The following is a 19532-nucleotide window of genomic DNA, read 5'->3' on the forward strand; positions in this document are numbered from 1 at the left end:
TTGTTGCAAATGACTTTGATTTTACACATAATAACTATAAGTAGATATGCTATATAATGAAATATTGGATGCATTCATGTATTTTGTAATTATTAAGTCAGAAAATGATCATATCTGCCATTTCAAACACATATTGTTTCTTCATAGCAAAAGTAGTTATATTTTTGTTTTAACACTTTTTTAAAAATATACATGACATTATTGCCAGCATTCATCACACTGTGTAATAGAACCTTACAGTTTGCTTTTCTTTTATAGTAGTAGTAGTAACTTTAAATGTAGTCCTTTTCATTGCTTGCTTATTAATGTACTGAAACATCAAAATAAATTATCTTCAGTTCCTAGGGAATCTTAGAAAATAATTTGAATTAATTTGTATGATTAATCTATTGTTCTTACTAAGTGAAACCATGAGCTGGTGATTGATTGTGAAAACACAGTGAAGAATTTAATTAGGGTACTATATCCCTGGTGTCCCTCGAAATATCCAGTTATTTTGATTTGATTAAAAAAAAAATTTATGAACATAACCCTAGGAAACAAACAACAAAGATGCAGAACAACAAATTTCCTATGTAATGTTTTTAAAGAATGGAGTAATGAATATATATTTGTTCTATAAGAATGTATTGTGAATATGTGCAGTGTATTAATGTATCAATGTATTAATTTTATCAGCATGTCCAATCTGTGGCGGAGGATGTAGTCCAACACTAAATCATAAACTTACTTAAAATATATTTTTTTAATATTCTGCTACTTGATCTTGGGATGAAGTTTGTAGGTGACAATGTTGTGCACTGTGTTTCTCTTCAGGAACAGGTCTGTTTTGGATATGGGATATTATTTTGCTACATTCCATCAGTCTGCCTCTCCTTACAGCAATAGCCTACTGTATCAGTCAACACCACTTAGTAACAGTGATGCTCCACTATGAGCACATTTCCTCTCTAACACTTCAACTTAGGCTCAGCCTGTTGTCTGCTTTGATCTGTATTGGTATTAAGACTTTCAAAGGTAGACTTTAAACAAGATTTTTTTTCCTCTTGGAATGCCATACCGAGACTGAAGTGATTTAGGGCACAGCCAGCAGTAGCTGTAGAGGTGAATTAGGCCAGCACTGACCTTCATAGGAGCTCACCTAGCTGGAGCTGCCCTTTCACTCCAGCACTTCATTATCTCTGCACGGTCATGATTTTTACATAACACATACTGGATTTTGCTTTCTCAAAATACAGTAAGTATAATTAAAGTTTTATATTACATCATATAAATCTCATTGTAAGGTCTTTCATGTTAAATATTATATAATTAGACTGTAATCTATGGTTGAGTTCCATTGATCTTGCATTATAAGGATAGGTGCCTGTGAGTTAGAAATATACGTTTCACCTCAGTGATGCATTTTAAAGTTAAACATCCCATATTAGTACCTTAATCTGCAGCTTTGCTTCTTGAAGTCGGCCTTTCCAGGATGCTACAAATTTAAGACTATCCACAGAGCAGCCCATTGCCCTGTAAAAGTAGAGCAGATTCAAATGTCATGAGAAATAACTCTTCAATGTGCATGTAGAGGTCTATCAATAGAGCGTGTGTGCAGCAAACATAAGGCTGGGCTGGGGGTGGGGATTCAGCCCCTAGAACCAAACCCCAAACACACAAAACAATGTCCTTAGGAGATAAAGTTAACAATATAGCTATTTTCAGTGACTTGTTTTAAATCCAAATACAATGTTCAAGAAAGAGCTACCAAATTAAGTGTAATACCTAAGGTTTTAACATTAGTTGCTTAAAAGTCAATATTCCTTTGAGATTACAAGAATTTTAGGTAGAGGGCCTTTGACATTGTTTTACATTCTCCATTTTGATCATGGCCCTCAAATCTTAGCACATAAAAGATATTAAATTTTTACTGAATGAACAAAATATCCTGAGTAAAGATAAATACCAGTCCCCAGGACTGCACTTCTACCTCTTCCTCAGAAGATTCTAGCAATCCTCTTTCTTTATGGTCTATTTTGTTACAAACAGGGTCTATATATATATCCAGTAAGCTGACACTGCCACAGAGACCAGCTTGACCTTAATTGTAGCTCTTTTCACCATGAAAGTTATCCAGAGCAGCCTCCTAAAAAAATCCTGCAAAATCATGTTTTCATGTAGTCTAAGATGGCAACCACCAGCCACCTGTGGTCCCTGAACACTGTGAGCTTGGTCAATAGGCCCAAGAAAGTAAACCCTTTAGTCTATAGACCATTTAAATAGACCATTGCTACTATTTTGGACAGTGTGAGTCTGGATAAAAAAAAAAAAAAAGACCAAACTTAGGAATTTAAAATTTTTCCAATTCTAATAAAACAATGATACTGAAATTAGAAGTTGACTGTTATTAAAGGCAAGCTGTTAGGGGGAATAATAAATTTACATAGGTCTCAAAAATAAATTTGCTCTTGACAATCAGGATAATGTGACTAGAGGTGAATAAGTAAAACATAATCACCCTCAGGGAAAATAAGGTATTCATTCTACCTTGCAGTTTCCTGGCGAAGAGCATTAAGGAATGTGTCTGGATGGAAGAGTTCAGATAGGTCAAGTGTGTCAGAGAGAAGAGCTTGCTTTTCAGCTTTATCGACCCAGTTCTAGAGGAAGAAGGCAAAATAAATACATAAATGTATAGTTACACATAAGCCATTTTTAACAAGAGTGTTATATAGTCATTTTCCAGTTGTTCTGAAATAGGGTCTAGAAAAAAAATGAGCCATTGTCTCTTCCTTGCAGAAGCCTGAAGTGGTAATCTGGTATCTCTGTCCACTGTAAGCAAGCCTTCCAGTGCAGCCTTTCTATTGTAAAATTTGTTCACGGTGAAATCTAAAAAGGGACATTTCAAGGTGCGCACAGCAGTTAGAGCTGGGCCCTCACCAGCAAGAAGGGATGCATGTTCAGTGTACACTGGATACACAGGTGCAAATCCTGAATCCTGAGCACCCCCTCTCAGCAGCGCACTGGCCAATGGCTGAGAAGAAATGATTCTCTGTCAAGGGACTGCAATGTAGTCTTCTCATACCTGCTGTGTCAGGCCAGGTCCTCCTGGAGTCACACATGCTGACATACAGTATGTTGGATAAGTGTGGTGATATTTTATCTGTGTACCCCAATAAAGCTTATCTGGGAATCACAGGCAAAAGCCAGCCACTACACCAAACATAAAGGTCAGGTAATGGTAACACATGCCTTTTAATCCTATCACTCGGGAGGCAGGAATCTGTCTGGATCTCTGTGAGTTAAAGGCCATACTGGGAACTGAGCCAGGCATGGTGGTACATATCTTTAATGCCAGCACTAACCATAAAGGTCTGGAGGTCTGTAGAGACAGACAGGAAGTGACAGAGCTGGGCAGGAAGAGGAAGTGATGTAGCTGGCTAGAGAGAGGAAATGAGATGGCAGAACAGAAAGGCATATAGGCGTGGGTATATACGAAGTAGCTCTCTTTAGCAGAGCATCTCCAAGTGGTAAGAATGTGGCTGGCTTCTTTCTGCTTTTTTGATCTCTTGGTTTTAATCCCAATATCTGGCTCCAGGTTTTTTATTAATAAGACCGTTTAGCAATTCATCTTGCAGATAAGAATTTAAAAGCCACCCCTTGGAACGAATGCAACAGAAGTCTTGTACAACAGCAGGCTGACATTAACCAAGTGTGTATACCACCATGCTGCAAGTCAGACCCTTGCTTTAAGGTACAATGAGTGAGGTCAAAGGTCTGGCCCCAGGTTACACAGCAGCTGTTAAAGCCAAGACATAAACCAGATAGTTAAGTGACTGGTTTCTGTGAAGATTTCCTGCAGGTCCTGACACTAAAAGGTGGCTTCCTGGTACTCTTGGTAGCACTCTATCACTTCAGTAGTGCACAAAGAAGGAACACAGGAAATGTCAACCACTGACCAATCAAAGACGGCCATTTACTCAGTAATTTGTCTTACATGGTTTATAAATAGCTTAAAAAAAACCATTAGCGCTCCATTAACAGAAAGCCCACTTCATGCCTTTGCAGCTCAAGCCAGGATGAGACCATTACATTATTATTATTATAACAACCAGACTCTTCAGTCTCCACATTTGTGTAGTTGTCTCAATGTACTTGGCCAGTACTAAGTACTGTAGAGACAAAGATGTCTCTACATCCTTATAGTAGACATGTGTTGATTTTTTAATAAGAGATTTAAAAAGAGATTCTTATAAACAATTGTGAATCTCTCTCTCAGATACTATGCTTTACAATAATGCTGCACATAATTTATCTAATTTGTCTTTCATTATTAGCTAAATATCCAATAAGTTACCCTTTTAAATGAAACACTTAACACAAATATTTACAATTATACTATTAATACTTTAAAATCAATTTTGAATTCTAATACCTTAGAGGGTTATTGCCATGAGTGGATTTATATGTGCTCAAACTAATTAACAACTAGAGAGTAGCTGATAATCAGATTTTACTTCATTAAAGTTCAGATTAAGATAATAAGTCAAGGGGGAAAAGTTTCCTTGGTAAAAATGTTATTAGTCCATGAAAAAATAAAAATGTGTTAGTCAAACGAAGCTTAGAGCTAGACTGACCAAGGTGCTGTCTGATAGCTAAGGCTTAGGCAGGGAAGCCTCTCTTAATAGTGAATATAGAAAGATTTCAAAATAGTGCACTGTCAGAATATGATCCAAGAATGGCGTTGTGTGAAGGGAATTCTGAATGCTTGTGAGAAAACTCTAAGAAAACAAGAGTCCTGTGACCTCAGTTTCTTCAAAAATTGTTCTTGAGATGTACTTTCATGCTGCTTCCAGGTGAGGCGGAAAAGAGTGAGTTTACTTCAGATTATTCATTACAACTGCATATTTGTTTATATACCTCTATGGCGTGCGGCCTGCCCTGGTGAGTGCACATTTTACTCACGTGATTCTTCTTAACCCTCTGATGCTCTGAACAAAGTCGGCATGAGACTTCAGTCTGCCTCATTTTTAGGCTCTACTCTCCCAGATCAATTGTCAACTAGAGCAGTCAGCACTGCAGTACTGAGTGCTAGAATACAGTGAGCACTGCAGTACTGAGTGCTAGAATACTGAGAGCTAGGATACAGTGAGCACTGCAGTACTGAGTGCTAGAATACTGAGTGCTAGGATACAGTGAGCACTGCAGTACTGAGTGCTAGAATACTGAGTGCTAGGATACAGTGAGCACTGCAGTACTGAGTGCTAGAATACTGAGTGCTAGGATACAGTGAGCACTGCAGTACTGAGTGCTAGAATACTGAGTGCCAGGATACAGTGAGCACTGCAGTACTGAGTGCTAGAATACTGAGTGCCAGGATACAGTGAGCACTGCAGTACTGAGTGCTAGAATACTGAGTGTCGGATACAGTGAGCACTTCAGTACTGAGTGCTAGAATACTGAGTGCCAGGATACAGTCAGCACTGCAGTACTGAGTGCTAGAATACTGAGTGCCAGGATACAGTGAGCACTGCAGTACTGAGTGCTAGAATACTGAGTGCTAGGATACAGTGAGCACTGCAGTACTGAGTGCTAGAATACTGAGTGCCAGGATACAGTCAGCACTGCAGTACTGAGTGCTAGAATACTGAGTGCTAGGATACAGTCAGCACTGCAGTACTGAGTGCTAGAATACTGAGTGCTAGGATACAGTCATCACCTCAGTACTGAGTGCTAGAATACTGAGTGCTAGGATACAGTCATCACTGCAGTACTGAGTGCTAGGATACAGTCATCACCTCAGTACTGAGTGCTAGAATACTGAGTGCTAGGATACAGTGAGCACTGCAGTACTGAGTGCTAGGATACAGTGAGCACTGCAGTACTGAGTATAGAATACAGTGAGCACTGCAGTACTGAGTGTAGGATACAGTGAGCACTGCAGTACTGAGTGTAGGATACAGTGAGCACTGAAGTACTGAGTGTAGGATACAGTGAGCACTGAAGTACTGAGTGTAGGATACAGTGAGCACTGAAGTACTGAGTGTAGGATACAGTGAGCACTGAAGTACTGAGTGTAGGATACAGTGAGCACTGCAGTACTGAATGTAGGATACAGTGAGCACTGCAGTACTGAGTGTAGGATACAGTGAGTACTGAAGTACTGAGTATAGAATACAGTAAGCACTGCAGTACTGAGTGTAGGATACAGTGAGCACTGAAGTACTGAGTGTAGGATACTGAGTGCTAGCTGTAAGATGGGTTAAAAGCATTTACCCTATGACAGAAGTGTATGAGAGAAGGGAAATGAGATACCACAAATAACAGACAAAAGGTAGAAATGAGAAAATTACATTAAAAAGTACTATCTTATCAAAGTTCTATTTCTTTATGAATTCTATATATAGAATTGAATAATAAAGCTGTTTCCTCATGAACATAGTTAAGGAATAGTTCAGCTGTAATGCAACCAACTATCATTTTTATGCAGACTAGACATATTGCACCTGTGTATCTTTGTCAAATTGTGCAGAAATTCTCTTTTATATATTAAAATGAGACCATAAGGCAATGGAAGGCAGACCATAGGGAAATCTGAATACTTGAGTATTACAAAATTAAAGGCCAACTCCCCACCAGGGGCTTTCTAGCCACCACATGGAGCCTGAAGACCCAGCAAAGTATCTGATTGCTCTTCTCATCTCCTGCTATGGTCCGCTTGCCAGGGACCACCACCTCATCAGTCTCGCTCCCTCACGCTGAGACTCCCCAGCCACCACACGGAGCCTGGGGACCTAGAGCTGCATAAGGAAGAATGAAATCACCCTGCAGAGAATTCAACTCCAGATGGATCAAAGACCTCAACAGAAGACAAGAACCCTAAGTCTGACAGAGAAGAAAGCAAAGAACACACAGGCACAGGAAAGGACTTTTGGAACAGGACCCCAAAAGCACAGGCATCAAGACCAAAAGTAAGTGGGACCTCGTAAAACAGCAAAGCTCTATAAAGCAAATGGCACCAACAGTTGGGTGAAGAGGCAGAATACACCTGATAGAGGGTTAGCATCTAGAACATATAGTAAACTCAAAAACCTAAACACAGGAAAACAGCCAAGCCAAAACAGGGCATTAAACAAAGGATAAAATATAAAAAGGAGGACCCTTCTTCCAGCAGTCAGGTCACAGTTCTGACAGGGCTTCAGTCGCTTGGAGTTGCCGTCTGTACAATCCAGATGCACAACTGCAGATTTTTCTCCACATTATCAATGGTTAAGAAACAAAACCATGAATAGACAGCAGACATTTTGAAGAGTATGGTACAAACATTTCAAATGACATAAAAATTAGTTTATGTTTTAAGTACAGTCCTGTCATTTTCACTACCAAGGTTATATCAATAGGTAAGTCTATGGACCAAAGTCAGAGATACACTCAGCTACTAAATAATCCATTCTCACCTGAATTGCAAGGGCACGGGCTACAAGACCTCTCAGGTACTGGAGGGGATCCTCAGGGCCTTCCCACTTGCTCTGCCACGTGAGAGGACACTGCAGTGTGAAAGAGCAGAAGTCAGCTTACATGGACGACAACGTGTATAGAATTTTAACATTAGTGTAGAGGAAAGAATGTCCGAAGCTAAAATGGGATTCTTTAGCTGTAAGGCCTCTTAAAGGAATGAACACATTTAATACTCACTGGGAAACTAGTCAACAACATTTTCTTAGAGTGATATTTGGCATTTTAGAAATAAGTGCCAGAGTCATGACTAAAACAGATGTGGGCTTAAAACATAAGTTTAAATAAACAAATTGAAAATGTAACTCAAGGAATGAGAAAATAAACCAAATAAATCCCAAACAAGAAGAAATAAAATAACAAACACCACAGTAGAAATACATTAAACAGAATAAAAAATATTAATGATCAACAAACCAACAGCCAGTATTTTGAAAAGCAAACTAATAAACGTTTCATAAGCTTAACCAACAAAAGAGACAAAGTCAGAGATGACAGATAAAGGAGACCACTGATACAACAAAAATTGGAAAATCATTCAAGACTGTTAATATGTACAACAAACAAAAAAATTCTAGAAAAAAAACCCAGTTCCTTTCTTGGCTTCTAAACCTGGGGCTAGTGAGATGTTTCTGTGGGTAAAGGCACTTGCTAGGCCTGAGGATCTGGGTCCCACATACTGGAAGCAAAGAATCTATTTCTGCAAGTGACCTCTGACCTCCATACAGACATGTGATCATACACATAAAATAAATGTAATAAAACTTCTCAAAATTAAAAGATGACAGAAAACATTAACAAACCAGAAACAAGGCTGAATTGGTAGCAGCAGAAGCAGCAGCAGTAGTAGTAACAGTAATAACAGTAGTAGTAGCAGCAGCAGGAGTAGTAATAGTAATTAATAATAGTAGTAGTAGCAGCAGCAGCAGGAATAGTAATAATAATAGTAGTAGTAGCAGCAGCAGCAGGAATAGTAATAATAATAGTAGTAGTAGCAGCAGCAGCAGGAATAGTAATCGTAATAATAGTAGTAGTAATAGTAATAATAATAGTAGTAGTAGTTGCAAAGGGAAGACCAGCTGCACTGCTGAGCTATGGGGAACTTCCAGGGAAGACTAACAACACTGTGGGGAACACAGCCCAGTAGGACAGTGCTTGCTAGCATAGGGCTTTGTGTCTAATCCTAAACCCTGAAAAAAGAGAAGGGAAAAGTAGAAACAAAACCCCACAAAAATCTGCTGGGCTTCATACTATGCATACATAATCCCAGCACTCAAGAGGTAAAGGCTGGAGGGTCAGGAATCCAAAACCATTCTCGGCTACATAGTATGCTTGAGGCCAGGCTGGGCTATAAAAGACCCTGTCAAACATAAACAAAGCACACATACAACAACTCCCTTTAAACTACAGAAAAATCTTAAAAGGAAGGGGAACCTTCCAAACTCATTCTATGAGGCCAGCATTACCATTCAAAGTCAAATAAGGACACAAAGAAACCTACAGCACATTATAACCAAAGCCCACCAAGCCCTATATCATATTATTAGAATCTTAGATCTTAATTCTTGGATATAAAACTGTGTATCAGCCCCATAATCTAACCTCCACTGCCCTTCTCTAATTACCACCCTGCTCTACCTTTGTATATAGGTTACAAAGACTTATGTAAAGAACCCATTGAAGGTTCCTACCACAAAGACATAGCGTGTATGGATACAGATGCTAATTACACTGATTTGGGCCACTAAGCACTGTAAATCTGTGTTCATCTATTATACTGTACCTCCAAACTATGTACAATGTATCAATACAAGCTCACTGGGAAAATGTGAGAAGGAAAGGCAAGCTTTTTTCTGTATGTTTCTACTCTGCTAGCACTGTGCTGCACAACCCTGCTGTCCCAACTGACCACTTGCTCCCCAACTTTAGACAGACCCAGATTCATTGGCATTTCTGCATTTTTGCTATTCCCAGTTTTAAACAATTCAAAGGGCATTTACTGTTACCAACTAGTATGTTGGGATAATCTGAAAAATTGGTTCTATAAAGGGCTCAATTAAAATTATTTTTAAAAAGCAAATGCAATCTATTAATTTCTAATAAAAATGACACACTCATGATTATTTAGGATGCGTGACAAGGAAATTTGTTCATTTTTTCTTGATTTTATTGTGTCTTTAAGTTATGACTTAAAATCTGTTCTAACATAGTAGAGAGAATTATAGTATTGATTATGTATTCATTATTGTGTCTTTTTATAAAATAAAAACAGCAAAGCTTTAGCAAATAAACTGACAAATCCTAATCCTTGGCAGGAAAATTCGTGCTACAACATCCCAGGTACACTGGTGAAAATATCAACTGGTATTCTAATTATATTAAGTAATATCACCTAGCACACAAATTGCAACATTTAAATGTAATAAAAATTAAATTTTACTTTGAAATGCATGGTATAGTACATTTTTAAATTTTATTAAAACTCAATAATGGCTTTGTCTTGGTCAAAACTGGCCTAACTCTTACTTGAATTGCAAACACCCCAAAGCTGTTTCCAAAATTCTGCATCATATAATTTAACTGTGCTTTGTAAAACACAGTTTTGATTCTCTGAAAAGATTTTATCAAAACCATTTTCACATAAATAATGAAAATAAATGTAGGGATATATACCGAGGCTGTATTTGAGTGGTGTGTGTGTGTGTGTGTGTGTGTGTGTGTGTCTGTCTGTCTGTCTGTCTGTCTGTCTGTCTGTCAGGGGCTGACTCTGGATGTCTCTCAGTTGGTTTCTACTGAACATTTATCACCTGGTTGAAGTGGCCGCTGGTAAGCTGCAATGTTCTACCTGTCTCCACCTGTCCTTAGTCCCGGAGTTACAGATGTGTGCAGCTGCTCCTGGCTTTTCCATGGGTGAAACCTGGGTTCTCATACTTCTATTTGAACCACTTTACCAACAGAGCTTTCGAAGTCCAGTGCAGAATACTCAGCATCATATATGATACCTACACCCCACTATTCAATTAGGAATTTAGCCATCTAGTTCATTGCTATGTCAAATGAAGAAACACTCAGCAGATCTCAAAAGCCAAGGGAAAATGAATATTATAAAGAATTAAAAATTTATGACCCATTTATAAAATAGTTAAGTCTTAATCAAGGGAAGGATTTTATATAATTAAACCTTTTGCAGCCTTTAGAAGCTCTTTATCAACAAAGTTATCTAAAAGACAAGTGTGAGATTCTCATCACAGAAAATGATTTAAAGTTACTGATTATTTTTCAGTTGACTATGCCATGTCTCCAAAATGGTTAATAGAAGCAAAAGAAGCAGTCAAGTTGTACATATGTGTCTGTGTGCATATGTGCGCTCATGAATGTGTGTGTGTGTGTGTGTGTGTGTGTGTGTGTGTGCACGTGTGTGTGCACATGTCTGCATGTGCAGGTTATAAGCATCCAGAACTTTCCTGCATCTCCAGGAATCTGAAAGAGGACATCAGAAGTGTGGCTGTAGGGAGAGAGGTGATGTGCAAAGATCCTATAGTGGAAAAGTGAAGAATACAAAAATTGTGTGAAATCTGGACATACTGAACTTGACATTGTGAAAGACAGTGCAGTCTAACATGGTACTAGACAAAATCATCTGGAAAGGAGGCATATATGTCCCTCAAAAGACTTTGAATAAAAACGAAGTGACAGTCCCAGCAACCTGCACACACATAACACCTGCCTCACTTCAAAGAAATTTTGGAAGCTACATAGCATGTCCTAGGCAGAACATGGCACTTGCTGGCTCACACTACTGCCCTGGCAGAGAATCACAAAACCAGGTATTGTAGCCAGAACTTTTACCTGGGGAGAAGAGAAAGAAGACAGAAAGTGAAAGAATGGTTCTTTCTCTACATCCCAAGAGCCCCCCGTATCAGCTTGGCTAAACAAATGACCACTTTGAGAATCAGTGTAGGCTCTGGAAGTTGGTCTGACTTAGATTTGTGGATACAAGTCCACTTGGTGAGAAGGGAAGAACTCAGTCTGAGGGAAGCAAAGGGAATTTCCAGATGAGAACTGCAGCTGCACCTCTGAGGAAAGTGAGATAAGGCATGCATGAGAGGGGTGAGTTGACTCAAGCCCAGCCTGACCAGGGCATAAAGGACTCAAGGCTTTCTGCACTCTCAGAGCCCCAGAGGGACTCGGTAGAAAGGTCACCCGCTCTGGCATGTCTTATGCCATGAGCACTGTCAGAATGCTCTCCAGAGAAGCAGCAGCCTGGATGAATGTTCAGCCTTGGGTGGAGCATTTCCAGAGGCCTTTTCTTTACTGCCAAGCTGGGTTACAGAAACCAGTACAGGGACCAGCCCCACAGCACACAGCATGTGTCCAGCAGGGAAAGCAGGGCAGGGCTGAGGCTGCCACAGCTCTTTCTGCTCTAACAGGATGGTGTTTCTGAGAGAAAAGGAAGCAAACCTTCCCCTGTCACCCCAAAGCAGCACAAATCAGTGAAGCATTCCTCTCCCTCCTCCTTCCTGCTGACTGCACTGCCTCCATCTGGCCTCCATCTGCACTTATCTCATTGGATTATCTCTCACTATTAATTCCGAAGCCTTCATCCCACATGCTTTGCTGTATTTTCATGCTTGTTTTCTTCCTCTGTCCATTCATTTCCTCTCAATTACTTATTAATACATTGGCCTGTAATGCTAATTCCTAGCTTATCCTATAAGCATCTTACTCTTTTCTATCCTCACTAAGGTTAGAGTTGATATTAACAGCTTTTTTCAGTGTACTTAAATATATGATCTGTTTTTGAATTCTTACTACTTCTGCAGTGCACACTCTCTCTTCCAAGTGCCAGAGAAGGCTGCCTCTGATAAGAACCTCACAAAAGACAGAAAGAGAAACCAAACACAACAGAGAGGTAAACTGTAACACAGAAACAATGTACACACACACACACACACACACACACACACACACACACACACACACACACATGCATGGAGCCAAGATGGAACCTCCAAACCTCACCAGCTCCTCAATAACTGTACCCAGAGAAAATGCAAGGATTCAAATGATACTAGATTAAGAATGTAAAGGTAATTTTAAAAATAATTGGTGACCTCAAAGAAGATTCACATAAAAAAATGGAGGAAGGAAGTCCATTTGAGATCTGATTGAGAAAGCTAGGAACTTTAACGAGATATTCAGGGGGAAAAATGAGATTCTGAGGGAGAAAAAGAATAGTGATCTTGAAAGTGAAAAGCTCAATAAAGCAAATCAACTGTGGGAAGAATCACTGAAACAAGATCTAGCCAGCTTCCCAGAAAGAATGTCAGGAACTGAAGACAAGGTCAAGACACTATTACAGTAGACAGAATTAAAGATCAGTTATCTCAACAATTCTCAGGAACTCTGGGATAAGATCAAGAGACCACAGAAGAATCCAAAGTGTACAGAGATAAAAACTAAATGAACAGGAAACCTGTCCAGTGACACCACAGCAGGAACATCCCCAAATCTCGGGAAAGACATGGACATCCATGCGTGAGAAGAACTTAGGACCCACACAGACATGACAACCTACTGAAGACACCTCTCTCCCCTTTGTAGATGCTGTGTGAAGTGTATATACAGTTTCTGTATAACTGATGTGAACTACATGGATCTCATTATTTTCTAAAATGGTCCAATTATTTAGGAAGAGTACTGATTTCTCATCTGGTGAACATATCCTGGTGTTTTATTAGAGCTGTCCGTCACTTAGCCTTGTTGCTTCTTCACCTTCAGCTCCTCCACAGGCATTTGGCTGAAGTTTTAGTCCAGCGAGCTACAGCACCTGCCTGCAAAGGGTTTGGACACAGGCACACTCACAATCCAACTGGTTTGGAACAAAGTAGATTCTAAGATTTTTGTTGAAGTTACTAGGAACAGCTTTGAGCATACAGGGTCTAAGATTTGGAGTAGTAGGTTACCTACATGTAGGGAAGACTTGTCCCAAAGTGAAATAAAAATGGATTTCATTACATATGCAGTGAAGACATGGCCATAGATGGGAACACAGGCTGAGATCCTAGAGAATCATACACTTGCATCAGGCTGATAAAATTCTTCCTCTGACTCACTGTTGGTTTTTTAAATAAAGCATTCTGTCTACATAGTTTCCTCCACCTCAACTTTAGTGTTGTTACTGTTAACTACAGGGTCCATGGTAAATACATTTCATGAAAGGAGAGCCACACAGGTAACAGAATAACAACTGATAGATTTAGGATCATCTTACCTTTTGGTTTAATAAAGCACTTGCCAGTTTTTGTACTTCTAAACTCAGTAAAGTAGTTCCTCTGATGACTTTGCTGAGGGCAGCAAGAGACTGATGAACACTCTGTACTAAGCGGATGGCATTGAACTGTTCAAGAATGATGAACGATAATATTGGAGATCCTTGTCGATCATTGGGAGGTGATACTTTCTGATGGATTAGGTTTGAATTCTACAAGAAAAAGTTATGCCACAGTTAACAAGTAACATCAATGACACACCAAAGTATGTAAAAGGTCAAAAATTGTTCATGAGTTCATGTTTCTGAGTAGTTTTGTCTTACGAATAGACAAACTGAGTCTGCAAATAGGGATTTCTGGACTCTTAATGATTTTTAGTGGTATGTGGGGTGGAAACAGACCAGCAAAACAAGCCCCACTGAGGAGCAATGCCAGTGCATGAGGAAGGCACAGAAGAAAGGGACCCCTCTAACTCAATGCAACCACCTCACAGGGTGAAGGGCTGCCCTGCCATTCCATTCTACTATACTCAGACCCAGGACAAACATAGCCCCCAAAACTAATCCTTTTACACTGCATTGGTTTTTACCAAATTATAGAAAATATAATTATCCAAAAAATAAAAGCAGTCATAATTTCATGCTTGTTTCTTCTAGTTTAGCTGAAAATCAAGCTATGTTAATTGAGTAAGGAGTATTTGACCAAAACAAGTATGTGATAATAATTTAAACTGGAAATGCTGAAGAGGGCTAGAGAGATGGCCCAGTGGTTAAAAGCACCAGCTGATCTTCTAGAGGACCCAGGTTCAATTTCCAGCAACCATATGGCAGCTTACAATTATCTGTGATCTGGTACCCTTGTTCAGATATACATGCAGGCAAAAATGTCAATACACATAAAAAATAAATTTACAAAACAACGGGTTTTTCTGGAAATGCTGAAGAATGGAAAGACAAGGCAAATATATAGGCCAAAATGAGTTTCCTGGAGCTGATACACAGTAGCTGAGCCTGGGAGCTGATACACATCATTTTTGTTAATAGATTACTCTTCCACACATTTTTAAAATGTATTCAAGGTATGCACAAATAATGTGTTGGTACAGAAGAGTCCACTTTGTAGGGATGTCACCCAACAGGTACCTCTCCCTGGGGAACCTACTCTCCTTAGTGTTTATTGGTTCCTAGCACATGCCTTATGCAGATGCACAGCACAGCAGCAGGATCCAGTCAAGAGTTGACCAGGACCTTAAGCATCTGCTAAGACATCCAGCACACCTTAGACTACAGCCCTCCTGAGAGAGAAGAGTCTGACCAATTTCATAGCCTTTCTGCAAGCCTCTATGTCCCAGTCCCTCAGACGTCTCCTTTCCCTCTAGCTCAGGTGGTATTTCCCGCAAGGTTTGAACTACTGCTACTTCTTGGCTGTTTCAGATCTCCATCACTCACACAACAGACAAACTGCTTACACTCAATGTCTTAGTTATGTTTCTATTGCTGTGATAAGATACCAGGCAACTTACAGAAAAAAGGTGGTGTTTGGGGATTAACGTTTCAGAGGGTTAGAGTCTATGACCCCCATGGTGGGAAACAAGGCAGGCAGGCAGCCATGGTGCTAGGGCAGTAGCTGTATCTTGAGACACAATGAGGCAGAAAGAGAGAGAGAGAGAACTAACTGGGAATGACCCAAGTCTTTCTGAAACTTCAAATCCTGTCCTCATTGACACACCTCCTCCAACAAGGCCACACCCTGAATCCTTCCCAAATAGCTCCACCACAGGGGGACTACACCTTCAGACATATAAGCCCATGGTGTTATTTTCTTTCAGACCACCACATTTTGACCACATGGTTAAAATGCCTGCTGTATTTTCTGCTCTGCTGAATGAAATCCTACAGACAGAAATTGAGTCACTGGAATCATTTAGTTCCCTGAGGTGGGGGTGGACAGAGCTCTACTGGGATCTACACTGACAACTACAAGGACAACAGAGGAAGGCTTCTTCTGTCCAACCAAGGACTCATCCTAGGTAAGTTCTCTGCCTCAAAGACTCTAGACACAGGGCTCAGCCACCACACTCCATAGTTTAATCTAAATGAAATTGGACATGGCTCAGAAAGAATGAAATGAGCAATTTAAAAGAAATTTTAAAGTACAAGAATTTAAGAAAGTATTGTTTCTTGTAATTATTTTAGCACTGCAGACTGTTAGTCTATATAACATAATTCATTCTTTTGAAATTAAGCTACTGAGTCTAAAATTTTAATTAGATACACAAATCCATTTGTCAGTATAGACAAAATATCATTTCTGGATGAACTCATGTTCAGAAAAAAAGTCCATCATGTGTTTTTCTTACAATAAACTCTAAGAGTCAACAGAAAATGTTTCATGTACATGTGTCACATGAGTAATTTAAATGAGAATTAATGAAAGCACTGAAGCTATAGAAATAGGTGTAAATTGGCCAGGAAGTCAGTAATTCTCAATAATTGTTGCCATCAACCAGGTACTCAAAGTTACTAGGGTGAGGCTTTTAGGTAATAAAAAATTAAAACAAGACCCGACCTGTCAATGCACACATGTGGATCTGGCCTGCTAACGCACATATGCAGATTGTTAGGTGAGAATACAGTCTCCTGTGTTGGCCTTGTCAGCATTTTTTGTTTTTAAAATCACTGCTTCTCAAGCTTACTATTAGCAATTTTTGTTATGGAATATTAGAGAAGGTTTTAAAAATAAGGCAAACTATGTATGTATCTGATAATGCAAAAGCTGGCAGAATAATGTCTAAGTAACTGTCAAAAATATAGTGTTAAAATGTAACTACATATTTGCATATTATATAATTTCCTTTTAAAAAGCTATAGTCACAAACAGACACGCCAACCTAAAGTTTCACAAAGCTATAAAGAAAGTTTCAAAACATGTGTGAGCTTACAATCCAATCTTTATTAGATGCCCCAATACTCTATGAAGATAATTCTACCTCTGAGTATCTGTTGGTATGTACTCTACATTCACACAGCCAGAACACTGACAAAGCCCCAGAATATTGTTCACACAACATAACTTAATTCAGTTTTATTCCCTGACTAAGCTTTTTAATTGAATCTATTCTTTACAATGTATCAATTTTGCCTCTATAAAACACAAATCACTTTATATTACTTCTCCATCTCATTAGTTTGATGAATTCCTCTTGCCTAAAAATAACATGTAACCGTTGCAGTATGATATTAAGCCCCTTTCAGGCTGGTCTTAGAAACAAAAGATGGCAGACTGGCCCTTTTCTCTCGAATGCCATTTTCCTGACATCACCTAGAATATTTACTAAACATATCAACATAGAACCTCCAAAGAGCATCTTAACTTTGCTTTCCACTGAACAGAGTAATTTAGACACTTGACTTTGAATAAAAATCATGAAAGCAACTTGACTATGTGTCAACAATTGTCTGTCATAGTCACTAGCCCTCAAAACAGCTTCGACCATCCAACAGACCTTCAATCCATACTGATTTTACCTAGGTTAAAACCAAATGTTCTATTACAGAAAAAAGGAACAATAATATGACTCCTATTGACATTCTGCTACACTTAATGTCTTCCTCAGTCATCATCAGAGAAGCTTCCTCCTGCAGCAAATGGGAACAAATACAGAGACCCACAGTCAGACATTATATAGAGAGTGAGAGACCTTTGGGACACTCGGCCCCAAATGGAATGTCTCCTTCAAATCCCTCCCCTCAGGACTCAGAGAACCCTGTGGAAGAGGAGACAGAAAAAGTATAAGAACCAGGGGTAATGGAGAACACCAAGAAACAAGTCTCTAAATCAAGACGATTGAAGCACATATGGATGAACTCAGAGACTGAAGCAACATGCACAGGTCTGCAGCAAGTCCTTTGTGTATATATTATGGCTTCCACTTTGGTGTTTATGGGATTCTTGAGTATGACAAAGAGTGGGTCTCTGTTTCTTGTGCCTTCTCTGTTTGTTTGTTTTGTCCAATTCTGATGTGTTAGTTTTTTCTTTATTATATTGTATTATATTACTACCCTTAGAAATGGGTGTGTTTTCTAATGAGGACAGAAAGGGAGTGGATCTGGACAGGCAGGGGAATGAGTAGGAACTGGAAGGAGTATAAGGAAGAGAAACCATAACTAGGACATATTATGTGAGAAAAAACTCTATTTTCAATAAGAGGAAAAGTATTAACTAAAAATATAGTTTCAACAAAAAAAATGACGAAGTTATAAACTCAAAGCACTGATACATGAAAGGGGAAATGAATAGTGAGGCTAAACAGGGCTTTACTGAGCTTTCACAGGGTTAGCACAGGTAGGGAGGTGACTGAGAGGGAAAGAACATCTGCAAAGTTCCAGAGACAGACTCTACCATGATGTGCTCATCTGATACTGAGGATTGCTTTACTCTGGAAGAGGCTCCAAAGCCACCTAGAGGGCTTCTTACAGGAAATTAATTTATAAAGAATGGCCTGAAAAACAGGTGCATAGTACAAACCAATTTGGAACTTCCTGCAGTAATTCCTAACAAAAAGAATGAAACTTGAATCATAGTAATGGCTTTCAGAAAGAAATGGGGAGTGACAAACAAGTATGAAAGAAGGGCAAGATATGATAGATTGAGATCTGGCTGCTGAGAATTGAACATGAAAAAAATGGATATGTTGCCGCATGCTTGTAATCCTAGTGCTCACAAAGAGGAAGGAGTTCATGGTCACTCTTGAATACATAAGCATTTGAGGCCAACCTAGACTACATGAGATCCTGTCCAAGATAAAAATTTAAATAATAAATAATAAACATTTTTTATATAAATAACAAAATGGAGTTTAAAAAAGTATACTGGTTTCTAGACAAAATGTCAGATTAACTGCTAAACTTCTGAATCCTGAGTTTGAGTAGACAAGAAAACACTGAATGCAGGAGATGGTGTAAGAATGGAAAGTCTGAATGAAACAGGTGGTGTTTGAGCATCTTAATGTAGGAAAAGAGGACAATATAACTGCATGGCTGGAGCAAGATATGAAAGGAAAAGTATCAACTCAGGACCCTCAAGACCAAGTTCTCAGCACAAAGGAGAAGCATTTGTCCCAGAGGGACACAGAGCAGGGATAAGGGACAAAGACAGGAGGCAGAGGAAGAGGGAGAAGGGGAAAGAAACAAGAGAGAGGGGAGAGAGATCTGTCCCAGAGAGACAGAAAACTGTGTCTGGATAGAGAGGAGACAGATGTGCACATAGGAACAAGGCAGTTCTTAAAGACACAAGGGAAAACTCCACATTAGGATGAGGTATTTAATTTTAATTGGGCATGTTAATTAGGTGAGCTAAGAGGAGCTTTTGATTGCTGGACTTCAATAGGTTGATGATGACTGGACCTTGGTAGTCATCCTCAGGAGGAGGGATTGGCCAAGTAGAGGAACAGACCTTGGTGGCTAGCTTTAGGAATGTAATGGTTTTTAGCAAGGCGGATGGAATCGGGGAGAAGGGCAAGGGCTGCCAAAACCACATGTGGGCCAGTGTCCCTTCAAGATATACTAGAGCAAGAAGGGTTTGTGATTTTTTTAAAAAAAGATTTACTCATTTATTTATGTGTATGAGTGTTTTGCCCATGTATATCTGTGCACCATGTATGCAGTGCCCACAAAGGTCAAAAGGGCCATCAGAACTCCCAGAACTAAAGTTAAGAACACATAGTGTCAGTGCTGGGAACTGAGCCCAGGTCCTCTGCAAGAGCAG

The 19532-nt window shown here is 39.3% G+C and overlaps 1 protein-coding gene across 2 annotated transcripts in view; it reads right to left on the reverse strand.

The window, feature by feature from the left end:
• Positions 1-19532, reverse strand: part of Dync2h1 (dynein cytoplasmic 2 heavy chain 1) — a 229691-nt gene that overhangs the window by 21121 nt on the left and 189038 nt on the right. For both annotated transcript variants that reach the window (XM_036192145.1, XM_036192144.1), the window contains exons 85-88: positions 13769-13978; positions 7437-7526; positions 2530-2639; positions 1434-1515 (exon numbers count right to left, since the gene is read on the reverse strand). In XM_036192145.1, the coding sequence (XP_036048038.1) occupies positions 1434-1515; positions 2530-2639; positions 7437-7526; positions 13769-13978 (492 nt within the window). The remainder of the gene's footprint in view (positions 1-1433; positions 1516-2529; positions 2640-7436; positions 7527-13768; positions 13979-19532) is intronic.

This window comes from Onychomys torridus, chromosome 7 (genome assembly GCF_903995425.1).
Source record: "Onychomys torridus chromosome 7, mOncTor1.1, whole genome shotgun sequence".
NCBI classification, from domain to species: domain Eukaryota; kingdom Metazoa; phylum Chordata; class Mammalia; order Rodentia; family Cricetidae; genus Onychomys; species Onychomys torridus.